The 26,949-nt window shown below is 44.9% G+C and overlaps 1 protein-coding gene across 1 annotated transcript in view; it reads right to left on the bottom strand.

The window, feature by feature from the left end:
* LOC126456516 (sterol O-acyltransferase 2-like) overlaps positions 1-25,710 on the bottom strand; it is a 164,081-nt gene extending 138,371 nt beyond the window's left edge. Inside the window, exon 1 of the mRNA XM_050092264.1 lies at positions 25,323-25,710. Within this exon, the coding sequence (XP_049948221.1) occupies positions 25,323-25,710 (388 nt within the window). The remainder of the gene's footprint in view (positions 1-25,322) is intronic.
* Between the last annotated feature and the right edge of the window lie 1,239 nt (positions 25,711-26,949).

The raw sequence follows: 26,949 nt of genomic DNA, 5'->3' as shown, positions 1-26,949 counted from the left end.
CCTCGTAACTTAAGAAGAGCTTTTGGATAGAGCGAATGAGAACGAGATGTTCCTTAAGAGAATCATAACTGATGATGAGACGTGGGTCTACGATTATGATGTTGAGACCAATGTTCAGTCTTCGCAGTGGGTCGGGAAAGGTTCTCCAAGACCAAGAAAAGCTCATCAGGTCAGATCAAATGTCAAAGCCATGCTGATAGGTTTCTTTGATTTTGAAGAATTAGTTCATCATGAATTCGTGCCGGAGGGACAAACTGTTAATCGATGGTACTACTGGGATGTGTTGCGACGCCCTTCAGAAAATGTAAGAAGCCTGAAATGTGGCGAGACATTTCATGGCTCTTGCATCACGATAACGCACCCGAACAATCATCTGTGTTGGTGTGTGACCATTGCACAAAAAACCAAACCACTGTGCTGCCCCATCCTCCGTACTCTCCTGGCCTGGCCCTGAGGACCTTTTTTTATTTCAAAAGTTGAAACACCCGTTGAAAGGACGAACATTTGCAAGGAGAGACGAGATAAAAGGAAATTCGCAGACGACGCTTCGCGCGATCCAGCAAGAGGCGTACCAAGACTGCTTCCGATGGTGGAACCGGCGTTGGGAGCGATGTATCAATTGTGGAGGAGAGTATTTCGTAGGAGATCCACCCGCCAGGTTAGCCGAGAGCGCTAATGCGCTGCTTCCTGGACTCGGGTAGGCGCGCCGGCCTCAGATCGAATCCACCCGGCGGCTTAACGACGGAGGCCAGTGTGCTGGCCAGCCTGGATGTGGTTTTTAGGCGGTTATCCACATCCCCCTAGGTGAATACCGGGCTGGTCCCCACGTCCCGCCTCAGTTACACGGCTCGCAGACATCTGAACACATTCGCACTATTCCATGGATTACACTAGACACAGACAGTTGGGGTACACTAATTCCGTCCCGGGGGGTACGGGGTGGCGGCAGGAAGGTCATCCAGCCACCCCTTAAATTAACCTTGCCAAATCCGATTAACCATGCCGATCCTGCGTCATTGCGGGAGAAAGGCACAAGCAAAAGAAAGAAAGAAAGTATTTAGAAGGAGATCATGCACAATAAGTAAGGGGTAGTCGTAGAAAAATTCTGTGGGCAAAGTTCCCGAATTTTTTGAACAGACCTGGTATTGTTACGAGTTTTGATTTTAGCTACCTCATTCTGGAGATGGATAATGTATGTCAAAGACCAGTGTAGGGACGCATCGTGAAAAGACCATGAAGGTAAAATTAGGGAGATCTCAGCTCGCGTGGTAATTTAGAAACAATCGTTCTCCCCTGGCACGATTTACGACGAACAAAAAAGGGGATAAGTGGCATACAGGAAGTATGCTGCGCCACACACTGTAAGGGGACTAGCGAATTAGAGATGTAGCTGTAGATGTAAGAGAAGAGTTCGTATCAAGACAATGCCAACTGCTGTGCCGAGGTGGACACACCGATTCCCAACAGACCACCGAAATCAAGCACCGTCGATTGCGGCCAGTAATTGGATGGGTGACCGTACGGGTACGCCGTCTACTGTTCACAACTTTCTCTTTCCCTGGAAGACAGAGGGAACAGGAGGAATGGTGGCGTAAAGTTCCTATTCACCGCTTTTTCCGCCAGTGGCCTGGGTTAAATTCCAAACCTCTCCGCAGTGTCTCGCGAAGTAAGTATACGACACTGTTGATGGTGATCCGCCCGCGGATGGGGACATTAAGCTCGGCGGTCCCTTTGGTGCACCTCGAGAACAGTAGGCTATGTGTAGGTAACGGATTTCACCCTCATCTTTTATTACTCCTAACACCAACATGGCACTACACTCCACACACACGTTTCACTGTCATCTACCCGTACAGTAGGACAATTATTGTATTATACGAAATAATAGGACGTTCAAACTGCACGGTTGGCCGCTGGGCATGATAGGAATTAGTATGCGCATGCAAGGTTCGGTTTAGCGACGGAGCCCACTTTCATTTGGACGAGCTAGTCAATAAGCAAAAGTGTTGCAGTGGGGATTGAGAATCCGCATTTCGCGACCGAGAAGTCTCTTCACCCTCAACGAATGACTGTGTGATGTACAATGTCCAGTCACGGAATAATCGGTGCAACATTTCTTGATGGCATGGTGACTGCCGAACGGTATGTGAAGGTTTTGGAAGATGATTTCAACCACATTACACAAAAATGACTCTGATTTCGACAGAATGTGATTCATGCAAGACGGAGCTCGACCCCATCGAAGCAGGAGAAGGTTTGATGTCCAGCAGGAGCTCTTTGGGGACCGCACTCTGGATCTGGGGTACCCAGAGACCACTGGAATGGGCCTCGATTGGCCGCCATGTTCTACGGATCTGATCACATGCGAATCCTTTTTGTGGGGCTATGTTAAAGGCAAGGTGTACAGCAATAGCCCCACAACCATTGCTGAGCTGAAAACAGCCATTCAGGAGGTCATCGACAGCGTCGATGTTCCGACCCTTCAGCGGGTCATGCAGGATTTCGCTAATCGTCTGCGCCACATCATCACCAATAACGGTAGACGTATCGAACATGTCATAACCCAGATCCGAATATGTGTTGTGCCGTTTACATGTTGAATAAAGTTTGTCACTAATTTACTTTTTTTCATATATTCCAATAATTGTCACTCTGTACGTACGCAGCTGTAACAATTCACGAAGGAAACGTCCCTGTGGACGCGGAGGAGAGGGAAAACCATTCCAATTAGGCGGCTGAATCTGCCCTTCGGGATCTCCCAACCGTTCACACTTCACTGCTTTTTTTCGTTTTTTACCAAAACATGAAAAAAGACGTAAAATATCAAATTTAAGATATTAATATACCATATATAATGTGTTGTCGCTGTATTGGTCCAGTTAGTCACAATGACAGACTGCGAACACGACCAGTTTAGTTTCTGGGACGATGGTGATTCACTAGTCAAAAAACAGTGTATCTTCCAGCACTCGCAATTAGCAGTGCTGTTCAGAGCTGAGATTACGCTGAATGGTTGTTTACAAAGATGGCGAATATGAGCAATTCCTGGTTTCGATAGCGCCACAGTCACCTGCGCTTCTAAGGAAGATGCACTTTTAAACTACCATACTGACTTTGTGTGTCTATAAATGTATGATTCATTGACATATCTGTGTTTAATTGGTACCAGAAGACTGTGAGGCATTGTGTCGAAAACCTTTGAAAGTTTCGATGCACTGAGCCTAGATGCTCACCGCCGCCAACAGTCTTCAATATTTCACTCGTTGAGAATTTCACAATAAAGCTCGTTTCTAAAACTGTGCTGATTTTGTAGAGAAGCTGATTCTTATCGAGAAAAGTCGAGTCACTCTGAAACATAGACTAGAGACCCACTAAAGACGAACATGGTGGTATGGTAGTCTGTAAGTTTGGATCTGTGGTCAGTTAGCACACCTGTATTCAGAAATCCACCTTAAGGAATGCTGCAGAAGGTACAAATTGAACCATTACCTTTTCCCCACATCTTTTCTGCCCGTAAACGATGTACAGCTAAAATCGATGCCCGAATTACACAGTATGAAAGAATGAAAGGGACATTTTTCTTAAACCTCGTTATTCCCCACAGTTGCGACGCAGAAGTGCGAAATTTGACTCAAACGTGCCTGCAACCTCCCTCTGCAATGGTACAAAAGCGAGGCACCCGACGATGTCACCCTCGGGCTTGGCGACACTTCAAACAGCAAGGTGTTGATACATGCGAAGAAAAAGGCCATAGCCCAGAAGTTCATGTGAGGTGTTTGGTGGGTTCATGATGTCACATTGGCACCAAATTTCACGATAATTCAGCCCAACACTACCACTTTCCCTCACTTACCCACATATCACTCCTTCTCTTGACACCTGTACTGTGGAGGTCAAGATCGCGACGTCCAGCATTAAAATCATTCGATGTTCTTCTGAATGACGAAGGAAAACATTTCAGATACACCACCTCTCAGAATCGACATGAAAAGACCTCAGGTGGTGGTGTAAAAGACGTCAATGAAACCACCCCTTTCCTTGGGGCGTTGATTGACACTCATTTCGCGATCGAAAACGACAGTCGGGAGTGTGATGCGCAACAGAAGGACATTTCGGACAACACTTTGACACTGCTTGCACAGCCTCTTGATAGATTAACCCTTCTCTAAATACTCGTGGGGCTGTAACCCCTTTGATCTGACCCTTTTGGAGTGTAGAGCGAGAATGTAGAGGGTGAAACCGCTAAAGGCCGATCAAAATCATTCGACGAAATTTGAATGTCATCCAAAGCACACTCCTGTGGCTTGATCACAGGAAGGATTTGGGTGGGGGCGGGGGGGGGGGCGATCCGATATTGATCATTGAGACAGGCATGAATAAATGGTTCCTCTAAGACTTCCAACTTCTAGTCCGACAGCACACTCGGTGCCACCAGCGCACCTTTATTGAGCACCTTAGCAATGTACCTATACAGAAACAACCCTTGACCGATTCCTAGGCACCTGTAGGCGGGCAACCCTTCGAAACCTTCCAGCTGACTGGCGCTATGCTTCTGCTTCAGCACCTGCTTGCAGGCATGCAGAATCTGAAACTGTCGAAGGAGTTGCCTGCCCTGGGCAGGTACCTAGCTATCATCGGTCAAGGGTTGTCTCCATACAGGTACATTTTTAAAGCAGTCGACGAAGATGTGTAGGAGGTGTGCGACAGTATTGTCGAACTGGGTATGGGGGTGAGGCTTAAACGGATACTTTGCTGTTTTGTTCCTGTGAACACGCCAGAGGTGTCAGAACATTTCCATAGGAGTCGCAGCCCCATAATGTCCTTAGCGAAGAGCTGCATCATCCTGCGAGAAGGGGGAAGGGTACCGGCAGTATCAAAAGTTGTATAGCGTAAACTTTCAATGCTGGAAACGTCACAGATAATAAAATCTTCCGGGTCACATTGCCGTGGTCGAATGGATTTTGCCTTAAAACCCAAAGTTTCGTCCCCATCTGCAAAGAACATTTTCAAGGGGAACAGTAGTTTCTTTGAATGTGCGATTCACACTCTGGCTCGCTAGTAACTACAGGAAAATTCCGCTTCCGCGCAGTGGCGTAACGTCACATGTTTTGAGTACGCGAGCGTAATTGGCCGTTGTCCACTGCCGTCGTCCACTGTTACTATCATTCCATGGTGGAAGAAAGGTACATAGCTTCTTCAGCACCGGAATGCAAATGTCATTCAATTTCACGTCCTCCTCCTTGCTACTGAAATTCCTGGGGTGTCTTGCAATCTCTATGGCTTCCCTGTATAGCCTTTCATGGTATCCGCTTCTGGTTGCCAGTACTTGAGTCCTGTCAAAATGAATGTGTTGATCTTCTGGCTGCAAAGCATGTTCCACAACAGCTGACTATCGATCTCCCCTCACCACCACAAACCAAACGTATCATACACTTGCAGGAACCAAATATTCCGTTTCTTGTTCGCAGTTTCCAATGCTTGCTCCTCGAATTTTTCTACAAAGAAGTCCATAATAACCCGTAACATTTTATTAATAATATCGAAAGTTGTCAAGAACATCGTTTCGTTGCATATCGCGATGAAAACTGTCATTTTTGAGCGCGAAATATTTATAAATGAACGTCCCAAGGAGGGGGGTGAGTTCATCGGTGCCCTTAAGGCACCTCACTTAGCCTTTTCGTATCGATTCTGAGAGGGAGTGTGTCTGAAATATTTTCTCGGCCACACATAAGAAAATCGTGTGAGTTCTCTGTTGGGCATCGTGATGCAGACCTTCCTCGAAGAGACGTCAACCAAGGGTTGAAACGTTATGATGATGGGGGTGGGGGTGGGAGGCGAAGGAGAGTGACGACCTCCCCATAGTGTGATACGTCCAAGGCGACGTTGGGCAGAACCGTGGTGAAATTTGGTGCCATTGTGACTTAATTTTCTACCACACATAACACGTGAACTTCCGAGCTCTGGCCTTTCTTTTCGCATGTGTCGATACTTTTGCTGTTTGAGGCGTCGCCGAGCGCAAGTGTGAAATCGCAGGGCGCCACGCTTTTGAATCATTACAGAGAAAGGCTGTAGGCACCTTTGAGACAAATTTCACACTTTTGGGTCGCAGTAGGGGAAAATGAAGGGGTTTAAAAAAATGACCCTTTCACTCTTTTGCGCAGTTTTTTTAACTTTATCATGTGCACTACGGAACATGCATAGACGAGAAATTAATACGGGGTGGCTATAATTAAAGTGCAGCTACCCACGGAGGTCCAGTGTGAGCTGCAATTACTGTCTGGCAGCGGAACCGATTTGCGCTGCAAAAAATTAGTTCCAATTTTGGCCACCAGATGCAAATTTGGCACTGTACAGCATTTCGCCGATGTCTCCGTTGTTCATAATGAACAAACGGTGTAAGCGGCGATTAATAATAAAATAAACATTATGGCTTTCTCACTTGTTTGAGCTTTTTTGTCCACGGTCTTTCCTAATCCATTACATATGGTCGGCCGTGTGGCCAAGCGGTTCTAGGCGCTACAGTCTGGAACCGCGCAACCGCTACGGTCGCAGGTTCGAATCCTACCTCGCGCATGTATGTGTGTGATGTCCTTAGGTTAGTTATGTTTAAGTAGTTCTAGGGGACTGATGACCTCAGAAGCTAAGTCCCGTAGTGCTCAGAGCCATTTCAACCATTTGAACCATTACATATGGAAACATTTCTCTGCGTCTTTCTTGCATTCACAGAGACAGATTTGCATAGGAGGCCAAAATTTGAACTTTTTTTTCAGCGAAAATCGGTTCTGCATTAACGCATCAGAATATCTACCAAGTTTTGCTGCCACACGTTAATTACAAATCATTGTTGACTTCTGTGAGTAGCTGCATTTTCATTATAACCACCAGGTACATGGTATCCGAAATAAAACCGGCACAGGAAAGAGTATGACATGAAATAAGTAACACTAGTTCATGAACAGAGAACTACTCTTTAGTTGGCCATCCTGTTTGTTTCGAGCTGTTTCAAGTTTTCTCTGCCGTAAAGCTGTAGCTGTAGCTGTAGCTGTAGTAACTGTAGGTTACGATGAATGGTGTTGTTAAACTTCCTACGGCGTGTACGAAACATCTGCTTGTCATCTGCAACCCAACGAAGCTGACTGCTGGTAGATGAAAATAAAATGATGGTATGGCATTGTTGTCAGGGAGAGCTTGTCTGGCGGTGTTTGGGCGTCTGGTGCAAGTCATTTCGCTTGATGCCTCTACGACGAATCGTGTGTCTATAAAAATGAGATAAAATGATAAGGACAACATAAGCACCGATTCCCCAGAGCAAAAAAGCTTCAACCCGCCCGGGCGTCGAACCAGGAACACCATGATGTAGGGGCAACTACGATAAACACTCTTTTTAATTTTTTTAATGGGCCACCTTAATTTACCTTAGCCCTTACATTCGCTCAGTTATTTGTCTTCCCGGCCTGGCTTCTGTGCCTTTTACCTTGTTTGTTAAAACAACGTAATTCTCCTGGACGATAGAAGAAGTTAACTGACGTAACTACACTGGAGACCCAAAGAAACTGGTCTACCTACCTGACACCGTGTAAGGTCCCGCGAGCAAGGAGAAATGTCGCATCACCACGTGGCATGGACTCGACTGATGTCTGAAGTAGTGCTGGAGGGATTTGACACCATGAATCCTGCAGGGCTGGCCACAAATCCGTAAGAGTACGAGGGGGTGGTGATCTCTTGTGAGCAGCACGTTGCAAGGCATCCCAGATATGCTCAATAATGTTAATATCTGGGGAGTCTGGTGGCAAGCAGAAGTGTTTAAACTCAGACGATTGTTCCTGGAGTCACTCAGTAGTAATTCTGGACGTGTGGGGTGTCGCATTGTCCTGCTAGAATTGCCAAAATCCGTCGGAATGAATAGTGGACATGAATGGATGCAGGTGATGAGACAGGATGCTTACGTACGTGTCATCTGTCAGAGTCGTATCTAGACGTATCAGGGGTCCCATATCATTCCAACTACAATACGCCCCATACCATTACACAGCCTCCACCAGCTTGAACAGTCCCCTGCTGACACGCTGTGTTCACGGATTCATGAGCTACTCTATATACCCGTACACGTCCATCCGCTCGATATAATTTGAAATGAGTCTCGTCCGACCAGGTAACATGTTTCTAGTCATTAACAGTATCGGTGCTGACGGGCCCAGGCGAGGCGTAAAGCTTTGTGTCGTGCAGTTATCAAAGGTACACGAGTGGGCCTTCGGCTCCGAAGGCCCATATCGAAGATGTTTCTTTGAATGGTTCGCACGCTGACACTTGTTGACGGCTCATCACTGAAATCTGCAGCAGTTTGAGGAAGGGTTGCACTTCCGTCACGTTGAACGATTCTCTTCAGTCGTCGTTGGTCCCGTCCTTGTAGGATCTTTTTCCGGTCGCAGCGATGTTAGAGATTTGGTTCAAATGGTTCTGAGCACGATGGGACTCAACTTCTGAGGTCATTAGTCCCCTAGAACTTAGATCTAGTTAAACCTAACTAACCTAAGGACATCACACACATCCATGCCCGAGGCAGGATTCGAACCTGCGACCGTAGCGGTCTCGCGGTTCCAGACTGCAGCGCCTAGAACCGCACGGCCACTTCGGCCGGCAGAGATTTGGTGTTTCACCGGATTCCGAGATATTCATGGTATACTCGAGAAATGATCGTACTGGAATAAATCTTGATAACATGCCACTGTAGCAGCAGTAACCGATCTAACAACTGCGCGAGACATTTCTTGTCTTGTATAGGCGTATCCGACTGCAGTGCCGTATCTGCCTGTTTACATATCTCTGTATCTGAATACGCATGGCTATACCAGTTTCTTTGGTGCTTCAGTGTATTTCGTTTCATGAGGCAACTTCTTTAATTTTTCTAATTACATTTCTTCCTAGTGGAGCTGAAAAAAGTGATAACGTACTACAGCGCCTTCTGGTGACTGCATATTCCCTCACTCTGAAAACGTGATTTCTGCTTCTTCTCATTCTATTATGTCTCTCTTTGATGTAAAACTCGTGAGGTGACGGGCGAATTGTGGCGCCCTGAAAATACTCTAAGTTGGCGTGACCGCACGGGCCGCTCGTTCAGCCGGGGCCCGGCGGCAGACACGTGGTTCCGAATGTTAGCCGGACGAGAGGGGTAGCCCCAGCGCATGGTCCAGTCGCGTGGTTGGGAATTCCATGGTGACGCTGTGTCAATGAACGAGACTTGTATGCCGAGAGTGCCAAAGAAGCGGACTTTGTGAAACCAACATGGCAGACATTTGACAGTTCGTATAGAAATTAATAGTAGCCAGATGAATCATGATACCTCAAAAATAAACGTGTACATTACTATTATTTGCACAACCATTCTGATGGTGTAATCAGATTTTTAATATCTTTATTAGTTTAAAGTTGAGTATCTGACGGTAAATTATACAAGTAACACCCAGCAACGAATTTCCAAAATTTAAACACTTCATCCGATTTCGTCGATCGACGTGTCTTTAGAAAGCTATTAGTGTAAACCTAAATTGGTATAAATTACAGGCATGTAACTTGAATAGTACATGAGTTATTGGAGGTCAAAGTGGCCGATTACTACCGATTGCGTCTGTCCATAAGTACTATACAGTTACACGAAAAACCGGTAGCAGCATGCTTATAAATGTATTTATTCATCTATGTCTTTGTTTATATCCGATATATACTATTCATGAAGAAATTGGTTAAATATTTACTGTGTTTAGAAAGCACAGAGACATTAGGCTACTGGCCTATCTTTTGTTGCTATTCTTTAATATATGTTTATTTAATTTGTTTGTGTATTTAATAATGTGTGTTAGAGCGTGTTTATGGTCCAGCCGTAGGAATATTTATTTAATTTCAAGTTATTTAAATGTAAATCCAGTATTTCGTATGTGTTTCAATATGTCCGTGATTGTGCGTTAGCTTGGAGACATGACAGGAGCGCTATCGCCAATCACAGAGCTCGTTATTAAGGGAGGGGACTACCGCAGTGAATGGAGTTCGGCAGTTCTGGAGAGTACGGCATAGGACACAGGAAGTGCCGGGACGCACGGTCACGAGAGAGACTTGGAGTGTGGAGCGGTTTGCGCGTGGTCGCGGCAGATAGAAATATTTCGTAGTGCTGACTTATGCAATTGTGAGATTTCCACGGTTTATACAGTGAAGACGTAGTGTGCGTTTAGAAGTGGATATCTCGCGAGTTTTGTTGTTGTTCATAACTTATTACGTGCAGTAGGAATCTAATGTTTCCCTGTTATTCAACTTTTATTTAATTGCTGGACCATCGACACCAGTAAGTGTTTTGCAGGAATATACCGCAATCTCAAAAGAGCTTCTACTATCGTACTCACCATTTAAAGTCGTTTGGATAGTACCTGCATATTTTTAATTGCAATTTTTCGTTTATAAGTTTATATGTTACTTTCATAATTCGCAGTTGCCGAGTGATAGAAACCTTCGACCATTCGATTCATGTGTGCATTCTTATCGTATACTGTAGACTCAGCAGTATTTGGCCTGTACTGCGGCAACTACGTATCCCAACCCCTACACATCGAAACTTTTAATATTTCAACGTCGAGTCGGAGGGTACGTAGTTGAGGGCCACCAACATCATTTCATCATTTTATATTATTTGGATAGCCCGCAAACTGAAATTTATGCTTGTTTATAAATGCATAAGTTCTGAAATTTTGTCGCAATCCAGTCACTTCGACATCTATAGAAACTGAAGTTCTTGTTTCGTTTTAACAGAAAAAATAACTAACAAAATAGATTTCTTCTCCTTCGTTGTAGCATTTTCCCTTTTTACCACTGTGATCCTACTTCCAGTGCGTAAGCTGCATTTAAAATATAAGGGGCGATCAAAAAGATTCCATTCGAAGGTCGTACAGGTCAGAGTCGGCATACCAAGCAGACAAACTCGCCTTGATCACCGAGGTGCTCACCCCACTGACACACCAGGTTGAAGATACTCATTTGCTGAAACATCGTGTCCTGCTGCGCTAAGAAGCCTGTAGCTGATTGCTGCACATCCTCGTCCGACGTGAATCGTCGACTCCTCAACCTCTTTTTTAAGGGACCTAAGTCGTGATAATCGCATGGGGAGAGGTGAGGATTGTAGGGCGGTGTCTCCCACTTGAGTTTGCGTAACTTCTGCGTTACGACATTTGTGATACGAGAACGTGTGTTATCATGAAGCACTAGCATCCCTTGTCGCAGTTTTCGCAGGACATTTCACCGTAATTGCATACATATTCTTCATTCCCTGATGGATGTCTGCCGCTGTTTGTTCTTCGATAGCCAAGAAAAGGATAACAGCACGTTGGTCCTGTTTGGGCGCATTTGGTAATAACGTAGCCATAGTTCATGTTCCCGCAATCACGGCATAGGCGAAGGAAAGACACGAATGCTACACTAATCCTTTGTCTATATGTCGATCTTATATACACGCATCGGAGTCACATTATGTGGCATGTAATCTGCAACAACGCTCTCAAAGGGAAACTTTTTGAATAATAGTAGTGGAAAAAGTATTCATCCCAAATACAACATAAAAAGTAGAGGATTTAGCAGTCTATGAACTGGTCGTAATATCTCACTCTTCCGTAGCTTGCAAAATTGTTTTCATAATTCCATTTCTTTTGCAGTTCATGGTATAACGTTGGTATTCTATATATTGTTTTTCTGGCCGCGGTATCCCTTTTTGTCTGATATTACAACTTCTTCTACATCTGCATCATCTACGTCAATACACCTCAAGCCACCTGCGTTGTGAATCGGAATATAAATGTATCTTCTGCATTACGCCTCTCACAATTGGACGAACCCGCAAAACGTATTGAGTATAGCTTTATGCGCACTGGAATCGTTTCAGTGGCGATCTTATATCACGTGGTCCTGCCAGCTAATGTGAGCTGGTTTTTGTAAATGTTCTTCCACACTGCACGTCAGTTACATGAGGGTATTTACCTTCATTCTGTTTTATTCGACATTTTATTAATGTGGTAGTACCACTTCTTTCCATTGAACATTTTTCCTCCCTGGGTTATGTAGCTGCTCTCAACTGTGGCGTTTCTAAGAAAGCTGAGCTTTGAATTTATTTTTCCAACATTGATGGGTACTGCTTGGCTTTGTGGTTGAATTACTTTTATAAGTAGATTTATCGTGTTGATAGGGCTGCACTTTTATCTCCTTAAGGACATTATGTACTAGTAATGCTTTGCATTTTGCGTAAATGTCTTTTTAATACTAATGCTCCTTCTTCTACTGGTAATGTGTTGTATCCTCGTCGCTACTGTTGTGTCTTCATACCGCAGAAGCAAGGGAAAGGATGTTATGGGTGACCAGAATCCTCTTTCTACAACACAACTGCACACATGGATTAACAGTGTTCTTTAATTATTTGACAGAAAGCTACTTATCTTTAAGAGAGTCCTGTGCTGTGGTACTAGCTCTTCCGTAATAGTCCAAGTTAGCCTTACTGCTGGTGAAGTACAAGTCCCACTATGCGATGAATGACAGACGCCAAACTGCAGTGCGAGTTGGTGCGTCAGTGACTCAGCTAGTAACTGAGCAACTACGTTAGGACCTGAGCGTCTCCGGTCAGCGGCGGCGGCCTCAATACTTGAAGTCGAGAAGGCGTTGGCAGCTTATTGCTTGCGAGTCTGTCTTTGGCCTCTCTCCTGATAGGCGTGCTTTATCCAACGCTTGCCATCGATCTTCTTGCTACATCTTTGCTAATCAGTGTGCTGGCAACAGCTTACGCCTGCACATAATGTTGGTGGGCTGCATCTTACTCCAAAAATATTTCCACAGCATACGAAATATGCAGTCGCTGATAGTAGACTTTTGACTGTTCACACTCGTATTCGCAAAATGGACACTATGCAATAAATTTTTGATAAGATGAGCCTATTCACTAGCATCAGTAGGTTTACTTTTTGAATCATATCAAGACTTCACTTGGAACATAACTATTTGCTGCCCCAAATAAAGATCACCATCAGGTGCCAGTTAGTAGTCTGCATATGTTATGGGTCTGAAACCAGGTGTGGGGCTATACATTGTATCTTTCTTCCTGTGGGCAATCACCATTGCTCGGCCAGCAGTAACGATTTTTTTAAGTTCATTAGCTTGTATTTGTTGCAGTTAATATTGGCTCCTTCTGCTTCAGATTAAGTGTTGAGTAAATGGTTTGCATGTGTTATCTGGTTTTGAATAGACATAAATATGATGAGGTCATTTGCAAATACTCTACATATGCTTTTCTTTTACAATAAGCTCAAGCCTGGAAGCGGACTGTTAAGTTTCCTCAAGAGCAGTTCGACTGCAGTTTCATACTGGGCTGTCGAAAGTGGACAACACTGGCAGACTGACCGACTTACACTGGAAGCCTCAGTTAGTTGACCACTGATCCTCGTTTTGGACTGGGATCCTTGTAAAATTACTGTAACAAGATCATAAAATTTGTTCCAGATTCCCAATTGCTGTCATGTTATCAGTAGAAAACTGTGGGAGATCTGGTCGAAAGCATTGGAAAAATCAGTAGATATTACATGGCCCCTTGTTTTACAAAAATGCATAATGGTTATTATGTCACAGTAGTCACTCAGGGCAATTATACTATGCGCAGAAAATCTGTACCCGCTGGGTTAGTATTGAGCAGTCGTTGTTCATCAAGGTTATTGGCCTAATGGATTCGATGTTCGTTGGCGCGGATTTCTTGCGTATCAATAAGATGAGCCGTTTGCAGAAGGTTGTAGGAAGCAGTTGGCCATTACATGCCTCGTTGAATATGTGAATTAGCTCTTTTTTATATATATCGCAACACCTCAGGTAAAATTCAGTTGGTCTGCCATCTATACCTGGTGACTTTCCTTTTGGGCTTTTCAGTAACGCTTGGTACATTGGTGTGCAACACTTAAGAACGGAAGCAACATTCACATGATGTGTCACCGCAAAGTACAGGTAAGATATCTCGATGAAACGTGGGCCATACATGAAAAGGACTGCTGCAATGTAGAACAGAATGTAACTAAAACAACTACGCAATGAAACGAACAGAAATGGAACTTTTGTCCAATGAAAACAAACTGATGGAAAGAACTTCCAACACCAAAAAATAATTGACGTAGAGTAATGAAATTTTGGGAATACATTTGTCTAGGTAAAATATGTAAGTGATTAACATTGGAAGATCACTAGTTAATGTAAGCGTGAGATAAGTCATTGTGAATGTGAAATGCTGGTACATTAATAACCGGTGTAACTGCCAGTATGTAGAATGCAGGCAGATGTGCATGCATTCTGTTGTACAGATGCTGGATCTCAGTTTGTGGGATGAAGTTCCATGCCCATTGCATGTGTTCGGTCAATACAGGAACGGTTACTGCTAGTTGTGGATGACTCTAGAGTTGTAGTCCGATGATATCCCATATGGGCTCGACTGGAGACAGATCGAGCAGGCCAAAACAAATTTCGACACTCTGTGCAGCATATTGGCACGTGGACGAGTGTTATCCTGTTGGAAAACACCTCCTGGAACGCTTTTAATGAATGGCAGCACAACAGATCAAATCACCAGACTGACATACAAATTTGCTTTCAAGTTGCTTGGGATAACCACGGGAAATATCCTGCTGTCATAAGAAACCGCCTCCCAGACCAGAACTCCAGGTGTATGCCCAGTGTGTTTAGCACACAAGCGGGTTTGCTGCAGGTTTTAAACCAACCTTCTAACCAACATCCAGTCATCACTGGCACAGAGGCACAACCAGCTTTCATTAGAAAACACAAGTGACCTCCACCCTGCCCTCCGATTAGCTCCCGCTTGACACCACTCAATTAGTAAATTGCGGTGGGTTAAGGTCAGTGGAATGCACGCTACAGGGCGTCTGGATCGAAGCTGTTCTTGAAGTATCCGATCTGTAACAGGTCATTGTGTAACTGTGGTGCCAACTGCTGCTCAGATTGCTGCTGCAGGTGCAGTGTGATGCCCCAGAGCCATATAACAAACCGCGATGGTCTTCACTCTCAGGAGCGCTACGTGGCTGTCCGGAGCCCGATCTCCTTGCGGCCGTGCATTCTCGTGACCACTGCTGTCAGCTACCACATACAGTGGCTATATTCCCGCCAACACTTCCTGCAATATCACAGAATGAACGCACAGCTTCTCGTAGCCCTATAACGCGACCTCGTTCAATCTCAGTGAGGTGTTAATAACGGCACCTTTGTCGCCTTCAAGACCTTCTTACCTAACATCAGCTCACCACGTCCAGTCTCAAAGGTAACTAACCCTCACGACCGCTACAGCGTGTATTTAATGCAAACTTGATTTGCACCCTCATAGTGGTGCTACTGGCGCCGCTCTTATGTGACTGTCGCGAAATTGTAATAGGCTCGTGCTTCAGATGTAGAAGGATGCCTACCAACTTTCGTTTATGTCGCATGACTCCTTCTTGAGGTTGTGATTTTTTTCCGTCACTGTAATTTCACTGAAGTCACCACGATTCATGACGATCCCCCAGCCACTGCAAAAGGCGAGATATGGTTCTTAATACGGTGTGTGATTGTGGTGTCACCGCATGGCACCAAACTTGCTAGGTTGTAGGCTTCAAATCGGCCGCGGTCCGCCAGTACACATCGGACCTGCTAGTCGCCACTGTCGACCCTAGCAGACCGAGCGCCGCCACTCGGCTGGTCTTACGAGACAAGATAGCGTACTGGCCAGTTCTACAGCCGACTTTAATAGGAATGGTTCACTTGTTATAGCTTCAGAGGTCTCATTTGCAGAGACGTTACTTATCATAGCCTTCAGCTAAGTCAGTAGCTACGACCTAGCCAGGCGCCACATACAGTTTATGCATTGACAATTGATCTATATGTGTGAAGCAATCAGAATTGTAAAGAAGTCTGCGCAGTTCAGTCTATAACTGCACTTTTAAATATTATTGTACAAAGTTAGGATCGACGTTCACCGCTGATGCTGAATTAAAGCTAAGTATTTAATTGTATTCCTATCTACTAACTTCTAATCACCTAAGATGTTCCAGATACATCCCGTCAAGTATAGGTCATTGATCCTCACGTCAGTCTACGTGATCAACGCGTGCAATTAATGGCCACACCTCGTAATCAGACTAAGAGTCAAATTTCGTGACTCAGCCGGGTCACCTTATTTCCATGAGGCCCATAGTTCCGCCACATACATAACAGTGATCACTATGGACGTCCACACATGCTGGCCACAATGTTGGTAAGGAGCTCTTATGGTATGACGCTCCATTCCTCCATTAGCGCTGTTGACAATTGCTGGATGATCGTTGGGGCATGTGAACGTGCTGCAGTAGCTCTCACCAACGCATCCCACATGTACTCTATGGAATTTCAGTTGGGGGAATCAGCAGGCCAGTCCATACGCCTAAAATCTCGTTCCAGAAGTTACTCCAGCTGCGCTGTCTGATACGGTCGCGCACTGCCATCCATAAAAGTTATGTCTGGGATTAATACACCATTGAAAAGACAGACAGGGAGAAGTGTGACAGGATCAGAATGGCGATGACCGTTAAGTGTACTGTGTTCAAAGATGTAGAGGTCAGTACACCCATCCATCATTATGCCTCCCCACACCACGACACCTGGACCACCAAAAGGATCATGTTCGACTGTGCTGCACAGAGCCTCATTTGGCGTCATGTGGGAGCACGTTATGTACCCATGCCTGTTTTGATAGTCCAGGTGTTATGGTGTGGGGAAGCATAATGTTGTTTGGGAATATCGATCTTCATATCCTTCAACATGTTATTGTGCCATTGTGCTTCCCATGTGTGTCTTTCCGGGTGTGGATTCGGGCCTGTCCATTTTTATACATAACAGTTGCGGTGACACAGTTCAATAGCCGTGTCGGTACTTGGTATCAGACACACAACTACAATGAGGTTCTGTGCCTAGCCAACATACAATGTCCCAGCCTTAGACGAGAGTTTTAGATCTACGACTCGGTTCTCATTTCTGCTTTACGAAAGATGTCCACAAATCTTCCGGGGCAATAATGTCCGAAATGGATAAGGACTTGTTTGCACTTGTCACTTCTATCATAACACCGTGGGCCGCCACCCGTAGAAGTACACTCCTGGAAATGGAAAAAAGAACACATTGACACCGGTGTGTCAGACCCACCCTACTTGCTCCGGACACTGCGAGAGGGCTGTACAAGCAATGATCACACGCACGGCACAGCGGACACACCAGGAACCGCGGTGTTGGCCGTCGAATGGCGCTAGCTGCGCAGCATTTGTGCACCGCCGCCGTCAGTGTCAGCCAGTTTGCCGTGGCATACGGAGCTCCATCGTAGTCTTTAACACTGGTAGCATGCCGCGACAGCGTGGACGTGAACCGTATATGCAGTTGACGGACTCTGAGCGAGGGCGTATAGTGGGCATGCGGGAGGCCGGGTGGACGTACCGCCGAATTGCTCAACACGTGGGGCGTGAGGTCTCCACAGTACATCGATGTTGTCGCCAGTGGTCGGCGGAAGGTGCACGTGCCCGTCGACCTGGGACCGGACCGCAGCGACGCACGGATGCACGCCAAGACCGTAGGATCCTACGCAGTGCCGTAGGGGACCGCACTGCCACTTCCCAGCAAATTAGGGACACTGTTGCTCCTGGGGTATCGGTGAGGATCATTCGCAACCGTCTCCATGAAGCTGGGCTACGGTCCCGCACACCGTTAGGCCGTCTTCCGCTCACGCCCCAACATCGTGCAGCCCGCCTCCAGTGGTGTCGCGACAGGCGTGAATGGAGGGACGAATTGAGACGTATCGTCTTCAGCGATGAGAGTCGCTTCTGCCTTGGTGCCAATGATGGTCGTATGCGTGTTTGGCGCCGTGCAGGTGAGCGCCACAATCATGACTGCATACGACCGAGGCACACAGGGCCAACACCCGGCATCATGGTGTGGGGAGCGATCTCCTACACTGGCCGTACACCACTGGTGATCGTCGAGGGGACACTGAATAGTGCACGGTACATCCAAACCGTCATCGAACCCATCGTTCTACCATTCCTAGACCGGCAAGGGAACTTGCTGTTCCAACAGGACAATGCACGTCCGCATGTATCCCGTGCCACCCAACGTGCTCTAGAAGATGTAAGTCAACTACCCTGGCCAGCAAGATCTCTGGATCTGTTCCCCATTGAGCATGCTTGGGACTGGATGAAGCGTCGTCTCACGCGGTCTGCACGTCCAGCACGAACGCTGGTCCAACTGAGGCGCCAGGTGGAAATGGCATGGCAAGCCGTTCCACAGGACTACATCCAGCATCTCTACGATCGTCTCCATGGGAGAATAGCAGCCTGCATTGCTGCGAAAGGTGGATATACACTGTACTAGTGCCGACATTGTGCATGCTCTGTTGCCTGTGTCTATGTGCCTGTGGTTCTGTCAGTGTGATCATGTGATGTATCTGACCCCAGGAATGTGTCAATAAAGTTTCCCCTTCCTGGGACAATGAATTCACGGTGTTCTCATTTGAATTTCCAGGAGTGTATATCTGTCTCCGCAACTCAGAAACAGGGCTGACGCACAAAAAGGTTAGTCTTCACGACGGTATAACTTCTTAAAATAATGGATTAAGTTCAGTCTACCAGCTTCTTTTATCTGAAATAAAGAGACCTGTAGATCTTCCCACAGCTGTTCCCGTAAATTTGCAATTTTCTAGAAACAAAACGCCGTCGCTATTATAATGATCTTTAATATTCTCTCTGCTATCATTAACTATTTATTTCATTTTTCACACAACTATGGACTATCGTGATTCGATACTTCATCGTCTAAATTTAAAATAAATAACTTCGATTAACATGAGCGTTCCAGCAATACAATTCAGCGTATCTGCAGTCACAACCTTACTTAATTACGAATCGTAGTCAGGTTGAAGCTGAGCATTCACATTTAATGTTATTGCCGTTCTAAATTGATTAAAACGACCATTTGGCTTAACAAAATGTATCTAACGATTGCTGAAAAGCTTTTCGAGATTACATGATTATCAATGAAGTCCATCATGAAAGGCAAAGGTCCCGATTTCGAGTCTCGGTCCGGCACACAGTTTTAATCTGCCAGGAAGTTTCAATGAAGTCCATTACTCTTAGTTAATATTTCTCAGAAGTACTGATTGTTAATGTAATTTCACTAAAAACATATTACGAACTGTCTTGAATTTTCAACGTCATGAGTTATTTCGATCTTCTCGACTGTTCCACCCTAGAAATCACAGTTTACGAACTGCGTATGATTCCCCATTACGATCAAAAACGCATCATCTTGAATTTCGAATACACTGTTTATACGAAGAGATATTACTGTATGTAATGTTGTCTCTAAAAATCCTACATACTCGGTTCGCTAGACAAACAATCAAACAACACTTATTAATGAGTTTTATTATCACAAGACAATTACAATATTTAACTTTGATAGATGTGTCGCAAGCAAAGGGCGACATACAAAGTAATCACTCTTCTTCAGAACAGACAAACAAGTGTGTGCTATGTAGAGATTCCTAACGAAGTGGCTAACGTTGAAACTGCTATCGAAGTGGGCTGCCACCTGTCGGAAGCGGCGCTTATGTCCTCTCCACATAGGGGCCGCTGCTTTCGCGTTGTCGTCCTCGACGGAGGTCGGTCAGTGTGCCATTGGCTGACCTTCTTCTCACAGCTATCTCTTTTCTTTCATTCCTGACTGGCCTGCCGGCGCTTGACTCTACGCCAAGACCTTCCTCCCTCCTTCGCCCCCCCACAGCTCGAAATCGACGGACCTTTGTCGTATATGGAGCACGACAACAGGGGGGGGGGGGGGGGGGAGGCAGGAATTTGGTGCACGCTCTGATGGGCCGGAAGCTGTGGCTGCAAGGGAAGTCAGGCTTCCGGTCGTACCCTGCCATCCGGCCTTCGCATTGGTGGAAACGTCCCCCGAAAAGCGCCCAGAAGGGTACGCGTCCACCTCCTGAGGCCCATTCCGAGATGTAGGAGGTGTCGACCGCTGCGGCGTGGGTGGGTCCAGCTCCATCGGTAGAGCGGTAGGGCGAGAGGAGGCGGAGGAGGCGAAGGCTTCTTCTCCATGTGGTCGTCCTGCAGTGTCGTGATGACACCCTCTGGCGGCTGCTGTGGCCGCGCTGTCCTCGACATCCGTGAATGTGGGTAAAGAGATGCAGAAGGATCACCGTGCACATGACTGTGGCGAATTTGACTGTGATGCCGGCGCAGCATCCGTCTGGGCCTGAAATGAGATACCTGCATGCTCCAAGTCGACGAAGGATCTCGCCTCTCTCCCACCGTCTGCTGCCGCTAAAAACCCTCAAAAGCACAGTATCATGCGGCGCGAAGAGATACTTACGGCCTTCCTTCGGCGCCGGATGCTGAGAAGGGTGGATCAGGTGGAGCAGTGTCCGATGGCGGCGGCCGTGAAGCAATTCCGCCGACGGTCGTCCACCTCGTGGACGCGAACGCTAGGAGGGGAGAAACAGTTGCAACGCTTGATCCATGGTGTGTGTGCGGTGCGAAGTTTGGCCATGGAACAGTGCACTAGTTAGACGCTGTATGCACTTGCGTACACAGTCTGTTTCAAATTCATTTGACGTGAACTGAAGGCCGTTGTCCGACGATATGGTTTCAAGCAAATCTTCGAGGCAAAAAATAGAGGACAACGCCTGAATTGTGCTATGTGACGTTGTCGAATACATTTGCACAGCAAAAGGAAACTTGCTACAAGAGTCTACCACTATCAACCAAGAATGTTCCAAAAAAGGACCCGCAAAGTCTGTATGCACACGTTGCCATGGCGATTGCGACTTAGGCCAAGCAGAGAATTTCTGTGGCGGAGCGGACTGACTTTCCGCACACTCGTGACACTGTGACGTTATCTGTTCTATTTGGGTGTCGACTCCCTAACAAGTACAGTGCCGACGCGCTTGTTTCGTACGAACAATCCCCCAGTGTCCTTCTTGAAGTAACTAAATTACTTCTTTTTGTAAAGCTTTGGGGATCAACACATGTGACTGTCCACTGTCATTTCAAACAACAATCCCACCCTTGTTGCCAATGTTTTCTCTAGGGATCCTGCATTCTCCGTTCGCCAGACAAACAATCAAACAATTCTTATTAATGAGTTTTATTATCACAAGACAGTTACAAAACTTAGCTTTGATAGATGTGTCGCAAGCAAAGCGCGACGTACAAAATAATCAGTCTTCTTCAGCATGGACAAAAAGTGGGCTGCCACCAGTCGGGCGTGGCGCTTATGTTCTCTCCACATAGGGGCCACTGCTGTCCCGTTGTCGTCCTGGAGGGAGGTCGGTCAGTGTGCGAATGGCTGACCTCTTCTCACAGCCGTCTCTTCTCTTTCGTTCCCAACTGGCGTGCCGGCGCTGGCTGTACGCCGTAACACGTAACAACGACTTTTTCCCCATTTCTATATTAATGACATACTATTCACCTTTCCTGAAACTCGAATTATCTTCCTTCGTTGAATCAGTTTTTAACCAATTTGACACGGATTAATCTCTCTTGAATATCCTGTCACAAATTATTGAACTTCCCAGTTTAGATTGAGATAACTTCGGAACATTCTTCAGAAATCATTTGAAGTGGTTTAACTTTATTAACAGTATTAAGCGACACAGATTGAATGAAGCACACACACATTTTATTGTTCACATTTTGAGCATCTCTACAAAAGCGGTTACAACAATACATTTCATCACTTTTTCTTCGACATTTTAACAATGTAATAGGAGTACGGTCAAATTCTCCGAGGCGTTCTTCCGTTTGCTGGTTGTCGGCTGGAATTCAATATCGACCGTTTCAGACAGGTTCGCGACGGCAACGCACCTCTGGAATAACTTGCCTCCCCCGTGGTCGTCAAGTGAGACAAAACAAAACATACACACTTTTCTCAGGTACAACAACATGGAAAACAATTACAAATATAATTAAGGCGTTGAGATCAGAAACGGGACTTGTCATCATTTTTGGGGTACATGAGGTATTTTCACATGATTCCGCATCTGTTGGTTCTAAAATGGTTGTTCAGTGATTTTTCCCTCTCAAAATCAGTGTTGAAATTACGTTTCGTGCAGAAAGAAGACTGGTCACAGAGACAAGTCCCTATATTGCACGAAAGAACGTGAGGCGTGAGGGCAGCACTGTAGCAGTTTGCAATAATCAGCTGTGAGATTTCCAAATGACTTCGGTGACGCAACCATCAGACGAGTCCGAAGACGATTTACATGAATTTAGAAGGAAGGAAAGACGCCCCGTATTGTGGAAGAGGAATGTGATTACACAAAAGAAGCTCAAGGGTTTGGAGCATGCCAACTGGAAAGCAAAACATTATTCCTAGGAGGGAAACAGGTGCAGACTGCAGGTAAATAGTCATACAATGTTCATTGTTTGAATTATCTGTACATAATATAATATTCTGTAGCAGAGGCAAGTTGTGTAGAAACAGTGTACTAAAGTGTGAATATAAATTCCTTTCATGGACTCAAGGTTTCAATTTATGTTTTAGTTGTAATACAGGAAATCGGTAAAAATATGTTATTCGCCGAGTATATAGTTTAATAATACGCTAATATCTGTTTACAGATGCCGGCGTAAATGTTTTGAGAAGTTCTCATTTGCTGAGAAGAAACTATTGTTGACAGAATTCAACAATATGCCCAACAAAGATGGACAGGATGGGTGCTTGAGAGCTCACATTCTTCCCTTCTTTCCAAAAGCAAGGAGACCACGCCCAAATTCCATTATCAGTCGTGGAAGGACAGCAAATTATTATAATAAGGTAACTGGCATAAGAACTGTAATATTATTTTATTGACCATTTCGTTCCCGAATTAAGTACTTCTTTGATCCACGTTTTCTAACGTCTTTAAGGCAAATTGTTAAGGCATTAAGGTATTACGATTACGTAGATTTTTGTTTTATGATACTAATTCACTTGTATCTACAGGTTAAAGTTGGCTTCAAGGAAACTATGGTATGCAAGAAAGCTTTATTGTTGAACTCCATGGCATATCAAAACGCCGAGTGGAGAGACTGTGCCACTTAAGTCAATATTTCAGTACACTGACTGTTGTTTAAATCAAAAAGAGGATATGTGAGTCATTTTCTATTAGCCTACCATTTTCTATTAGTTACCTTCATCCTATGATTACAGATTGTGGGTACAACATTGCATTCTTCCTCACGAGTCTATGGGGTTTGGGAATAACGCTATTCAGAATTATACAGTTTTTTCAATATATCTCAGAACATCAGTTGAGTGACATATCCCCTTTCTGGTCTCAACGTCTCAATTATGATTAATAACCTATCTGGTATCACAAAGTAGAAGTAAGCACAGAGTGTTTCAAGGCTCTTTTTGAAAGACTGTAACTGCATCGAACTGCGCACATGGAGGAGCTCTTGGAACGAGGTGATATTAGGTGAATAGATTGGCCTGCCCGTTCTCCTGACTGAAAACCAATCGAACACGTGTGGGACGCGTTGGGGAAACGGGTTCCAGCATGTTCACATGCATCAGCGATGATCCAGCAGTTCGGAGGAACGGAACGCCCGACCACAGCAACTCCGTACCACCCATGTGGCCAGCCTGCGAGCACGTTGCAGGCCCTGCACTGCAATCCGTGATGATCACACACCCTATTAAGAAGAGTGTCCTATCGTTTGTAATGTCCCGAGGACTATCATGAGTCGCAGTGACCTTAGCGTAATTGATGTCTTTGAATAAAACTGTCGGTTCCTTTCGTCTCAATGCGTATTTCTTTCAGTTACTTTCTATACTACATTATACTGCAGCAGTTCTTTTCCTATATGGTCAAAGTTTCATCTATCTTACTTGGCAGTGACGTACCATGCGAAAATTTCTTTCATCCGTAAGTTTTGCACACCGTTGTGCATTTCTTCTTCTGTAAATTCTTCGCTGAGATAAGCCTACCGCTTCTGTCAGAACGTTGTCGACATCATTCAGAAAAACTGATTCGAGGTTCTGGTCTCCTAAGGCAGCAAGCGACTCACTCCGGTTTCGATACAGCTTGTTGTTGTGTTATTTCGTCTCTAATTTTGTGTTTCTCTATTATTTAATGTCCTGCTCTTTCCAGTGTTTGGGTTATATGATGATACAACGCATTCCGCCCTTGGATGATATTGTCAACTCTTGACGTCACTTTCCGACCCGGTAGTTTCCTTTTCTGAACCGACAATATCTGCACCTTGTCTTGAACTATTAGCAGATATATCTCCTGTATTTTGGTATAATTTTTTGAGGCGTGAAAGAAAATTTCTCTGTGCGTTTTCCTACTCACTTTCATTGTAATCGTATTGTCCAAGCAACCTCTGTAGTTTGGGTTTTACATTCTCTACCCACGAATTTAACCTGCTGGGATATTTCTTTGCGCTAGTGACACTGGTCTCCCACGTTTCCAGGACCATAATTCTCAGTCACTTATCCCTAAGTAAGGTAGTATTTAATTTCTTGTACTCTTTCCCACGGAAAGTTGTTTGTTTGCGGAAATTGAGTCTGGTAATATAAGCGTAATGATGGGAGAGAATTAGAGACCGCGTATACGTACTAAAACTTAAGTAACATAAATCCAGTGTATTCAGTTCGCTGAAGGATTAGTGACATAGATGGACTGTATACCAGTGAATCTGCTTTCGTTGATTTCCACCTGTCGATCATATTTAAACTTTTGATTACATATAAGAGTTCCACACAGCTGCTGAAATTTGGCTTTTGGTCTTTTTTGCTCTCGTAATAAAGGAGTTACAATCACCCTGCTGCATGTTGTTGGTGAACCAGATATAACATCCTGCTGGAAAAACTCGTTCCTCGCTCCTCGACGACAGCTTCCAGACAGAACATACAGATTTTCAAAGACTATATCTTCTATTTGTGCCGATATTCTTCTAGCGTTAAAAAGCCTACCAGTTTCTGCTACTTGAATACCGTCTTTTTTTAACATCACTGTGCCTGCACTTTCAGATCTGTTGAGAACTGCATCATATTCTGCAATTTTATTTACCTGTCAATTTCAACTTCCAGTAGAAGTGCTTTATCGATTTCAGCCGAGTGTAAGAATCTTTGGAGATATGTCAGTTTTATCTTAGCTGATAGACCGTTGTTTAAAGAACAAATTTCAGAACTTTAACAGGCCATTGTTGTGTTTTGTAGTTGTGAATTACTTCTTCTCAGTTCCGATGTCTACACTTGTTCCTGACCTTGTACTAGGTCTGGATTTTGGGCTGAGAATAGCCTTCGCCTCTCTTTTCCTAAATTTCCTCTTGGTTCTATTTCACTCTGCAGTCCTACAGTTTTCTTTCCTCTACAACGGTTGTTCGCAGACAATTCGAGCCCATCAAGGGAGATCGCTTCCGAGTAACGCACTGGTATACCATCAATCTCGCTTTTCACTATGTCAGTCCCATTAGAAACTTGACTCGACTTTTCTGTACCAGCAGAATCAACTGTGTCAATTTGTGATTGTTCTCTTGTCCCAGATGGCGAATCCACAGCTGCTTCCTGTGGATGTACCACTGATTGCGCTTCAAGACTTCCCTCTCGAGGACCGCCCATCTTGTCTCCTTGAACAATCTCCTTGGCAGGCATTTCTGAGTTATTTGTTGTCCTACCGCGACTGCACTGTCTTTTTGACACTCAGGTTGTTTACCGTTTGTTTCCTCGACGGTGCGAATATCAGCTGTACTGTTATCTTCAGGTTTACTACTAGCCTGGGGTTGACTGTGAGCTAATGGATCAGTATGCCTATTCCGCGTTGCTAAATGTTCTGACTCTTTTTATGCGGTTTTAGGCTACAGGACGATTAAAAACCGATTTTTCCCATCCGATGTGATATCATCTTGCTGTGGCGACTGGGCTTATGTAACTAACGGTATCACACCTGTACACCCATGCACACTGAGTAGTACAGTTTACTTAACGTCAAACGTATGCCTTTAGCATTGTTGTATGATTCGTTTGTCATTTGTAGTCGACCACTATTAAATTATGATGTTTGTGTGTGTGTGTGTGTGTGTGTGTGTGTGTGTGTGTGTGTGTGTGTGTGTGTACGTATACATGTGTAGTATATTACAAGAGTATATAGCCAATGTCCATATATCTGCCTATTTCCGTCCGAATGTTAGAGTATCGTGTAAAAATTTTAAGTAGGGCGGTAAAAAAGTTTTCGAGATTTGTGGTAAGATGCCAAAGGAGAGATGCTGACAAATGAATATCAAATTTCAAAGAGATGGGAAGAATATTTCAGTGACTTGTCAAATTGTGAAGACCCAACGACACTCTCTAACTTCCCCCTACCACAGACAGCAGACCCTGAATACCTACCGCCAACTGTAGAAGAGATCTGGAAGCATATAAAACGGCTTAAAAAGGACAGAAGCACAGGATAAGCTGGCATCTATGCTCAAATAATTCAGGAAGGAGGTGAATACCTTATCGCAAGGATTCACAAATTAATAGAGACTATTTGGAACACTGAAAACATTCCATAAGACTGGAGGAATGCACTAATCTGCCCCATTATAACGGTAGCATGGCGATGTAAGGTCTGTTCTGACATTTGAAGACATATATAACGATAGTATGTACACGTAGTATTTGTTCTAGTCCTGTCTAAAGGCCGCTTACAACACTCACGGTTTCTACTCTTGCAATTATGTTTAGTACTTCAGATGTTATTCTAGCTTCGGTAGTTGAAGCACTTAAACACAACTACCTACTTAACAACCGCAAGTGACCTCAGATGCCGCGTAATGGAGAAAGCTGGGTCCAATGTGAAGTTATCGTATAGTCTTGCTTGCAGCTTTTCTTTCTCGTCGAACTACTTCT

Source organism: Schistocerca serialis, chromosome 2 (assembly GCF_023864345.2).
Source record: "Schistocerca serialis cubense isolate TAMUIC-IGC-003099 chromosome 2, iqSchSeri2.2, whole genome shotgun sequence".
In the NCBI taxonomy this organism is placed as follows: domain Eukaryota; kingdom Metazoa; phylum Arthropoda; class Insecta; order Orthoptera; family Acrididae; genus Schistocerca; species Schistocerca serialis.
This window is presented reverse-complemented; position numbering and strand designations above follow the sequence as displayed.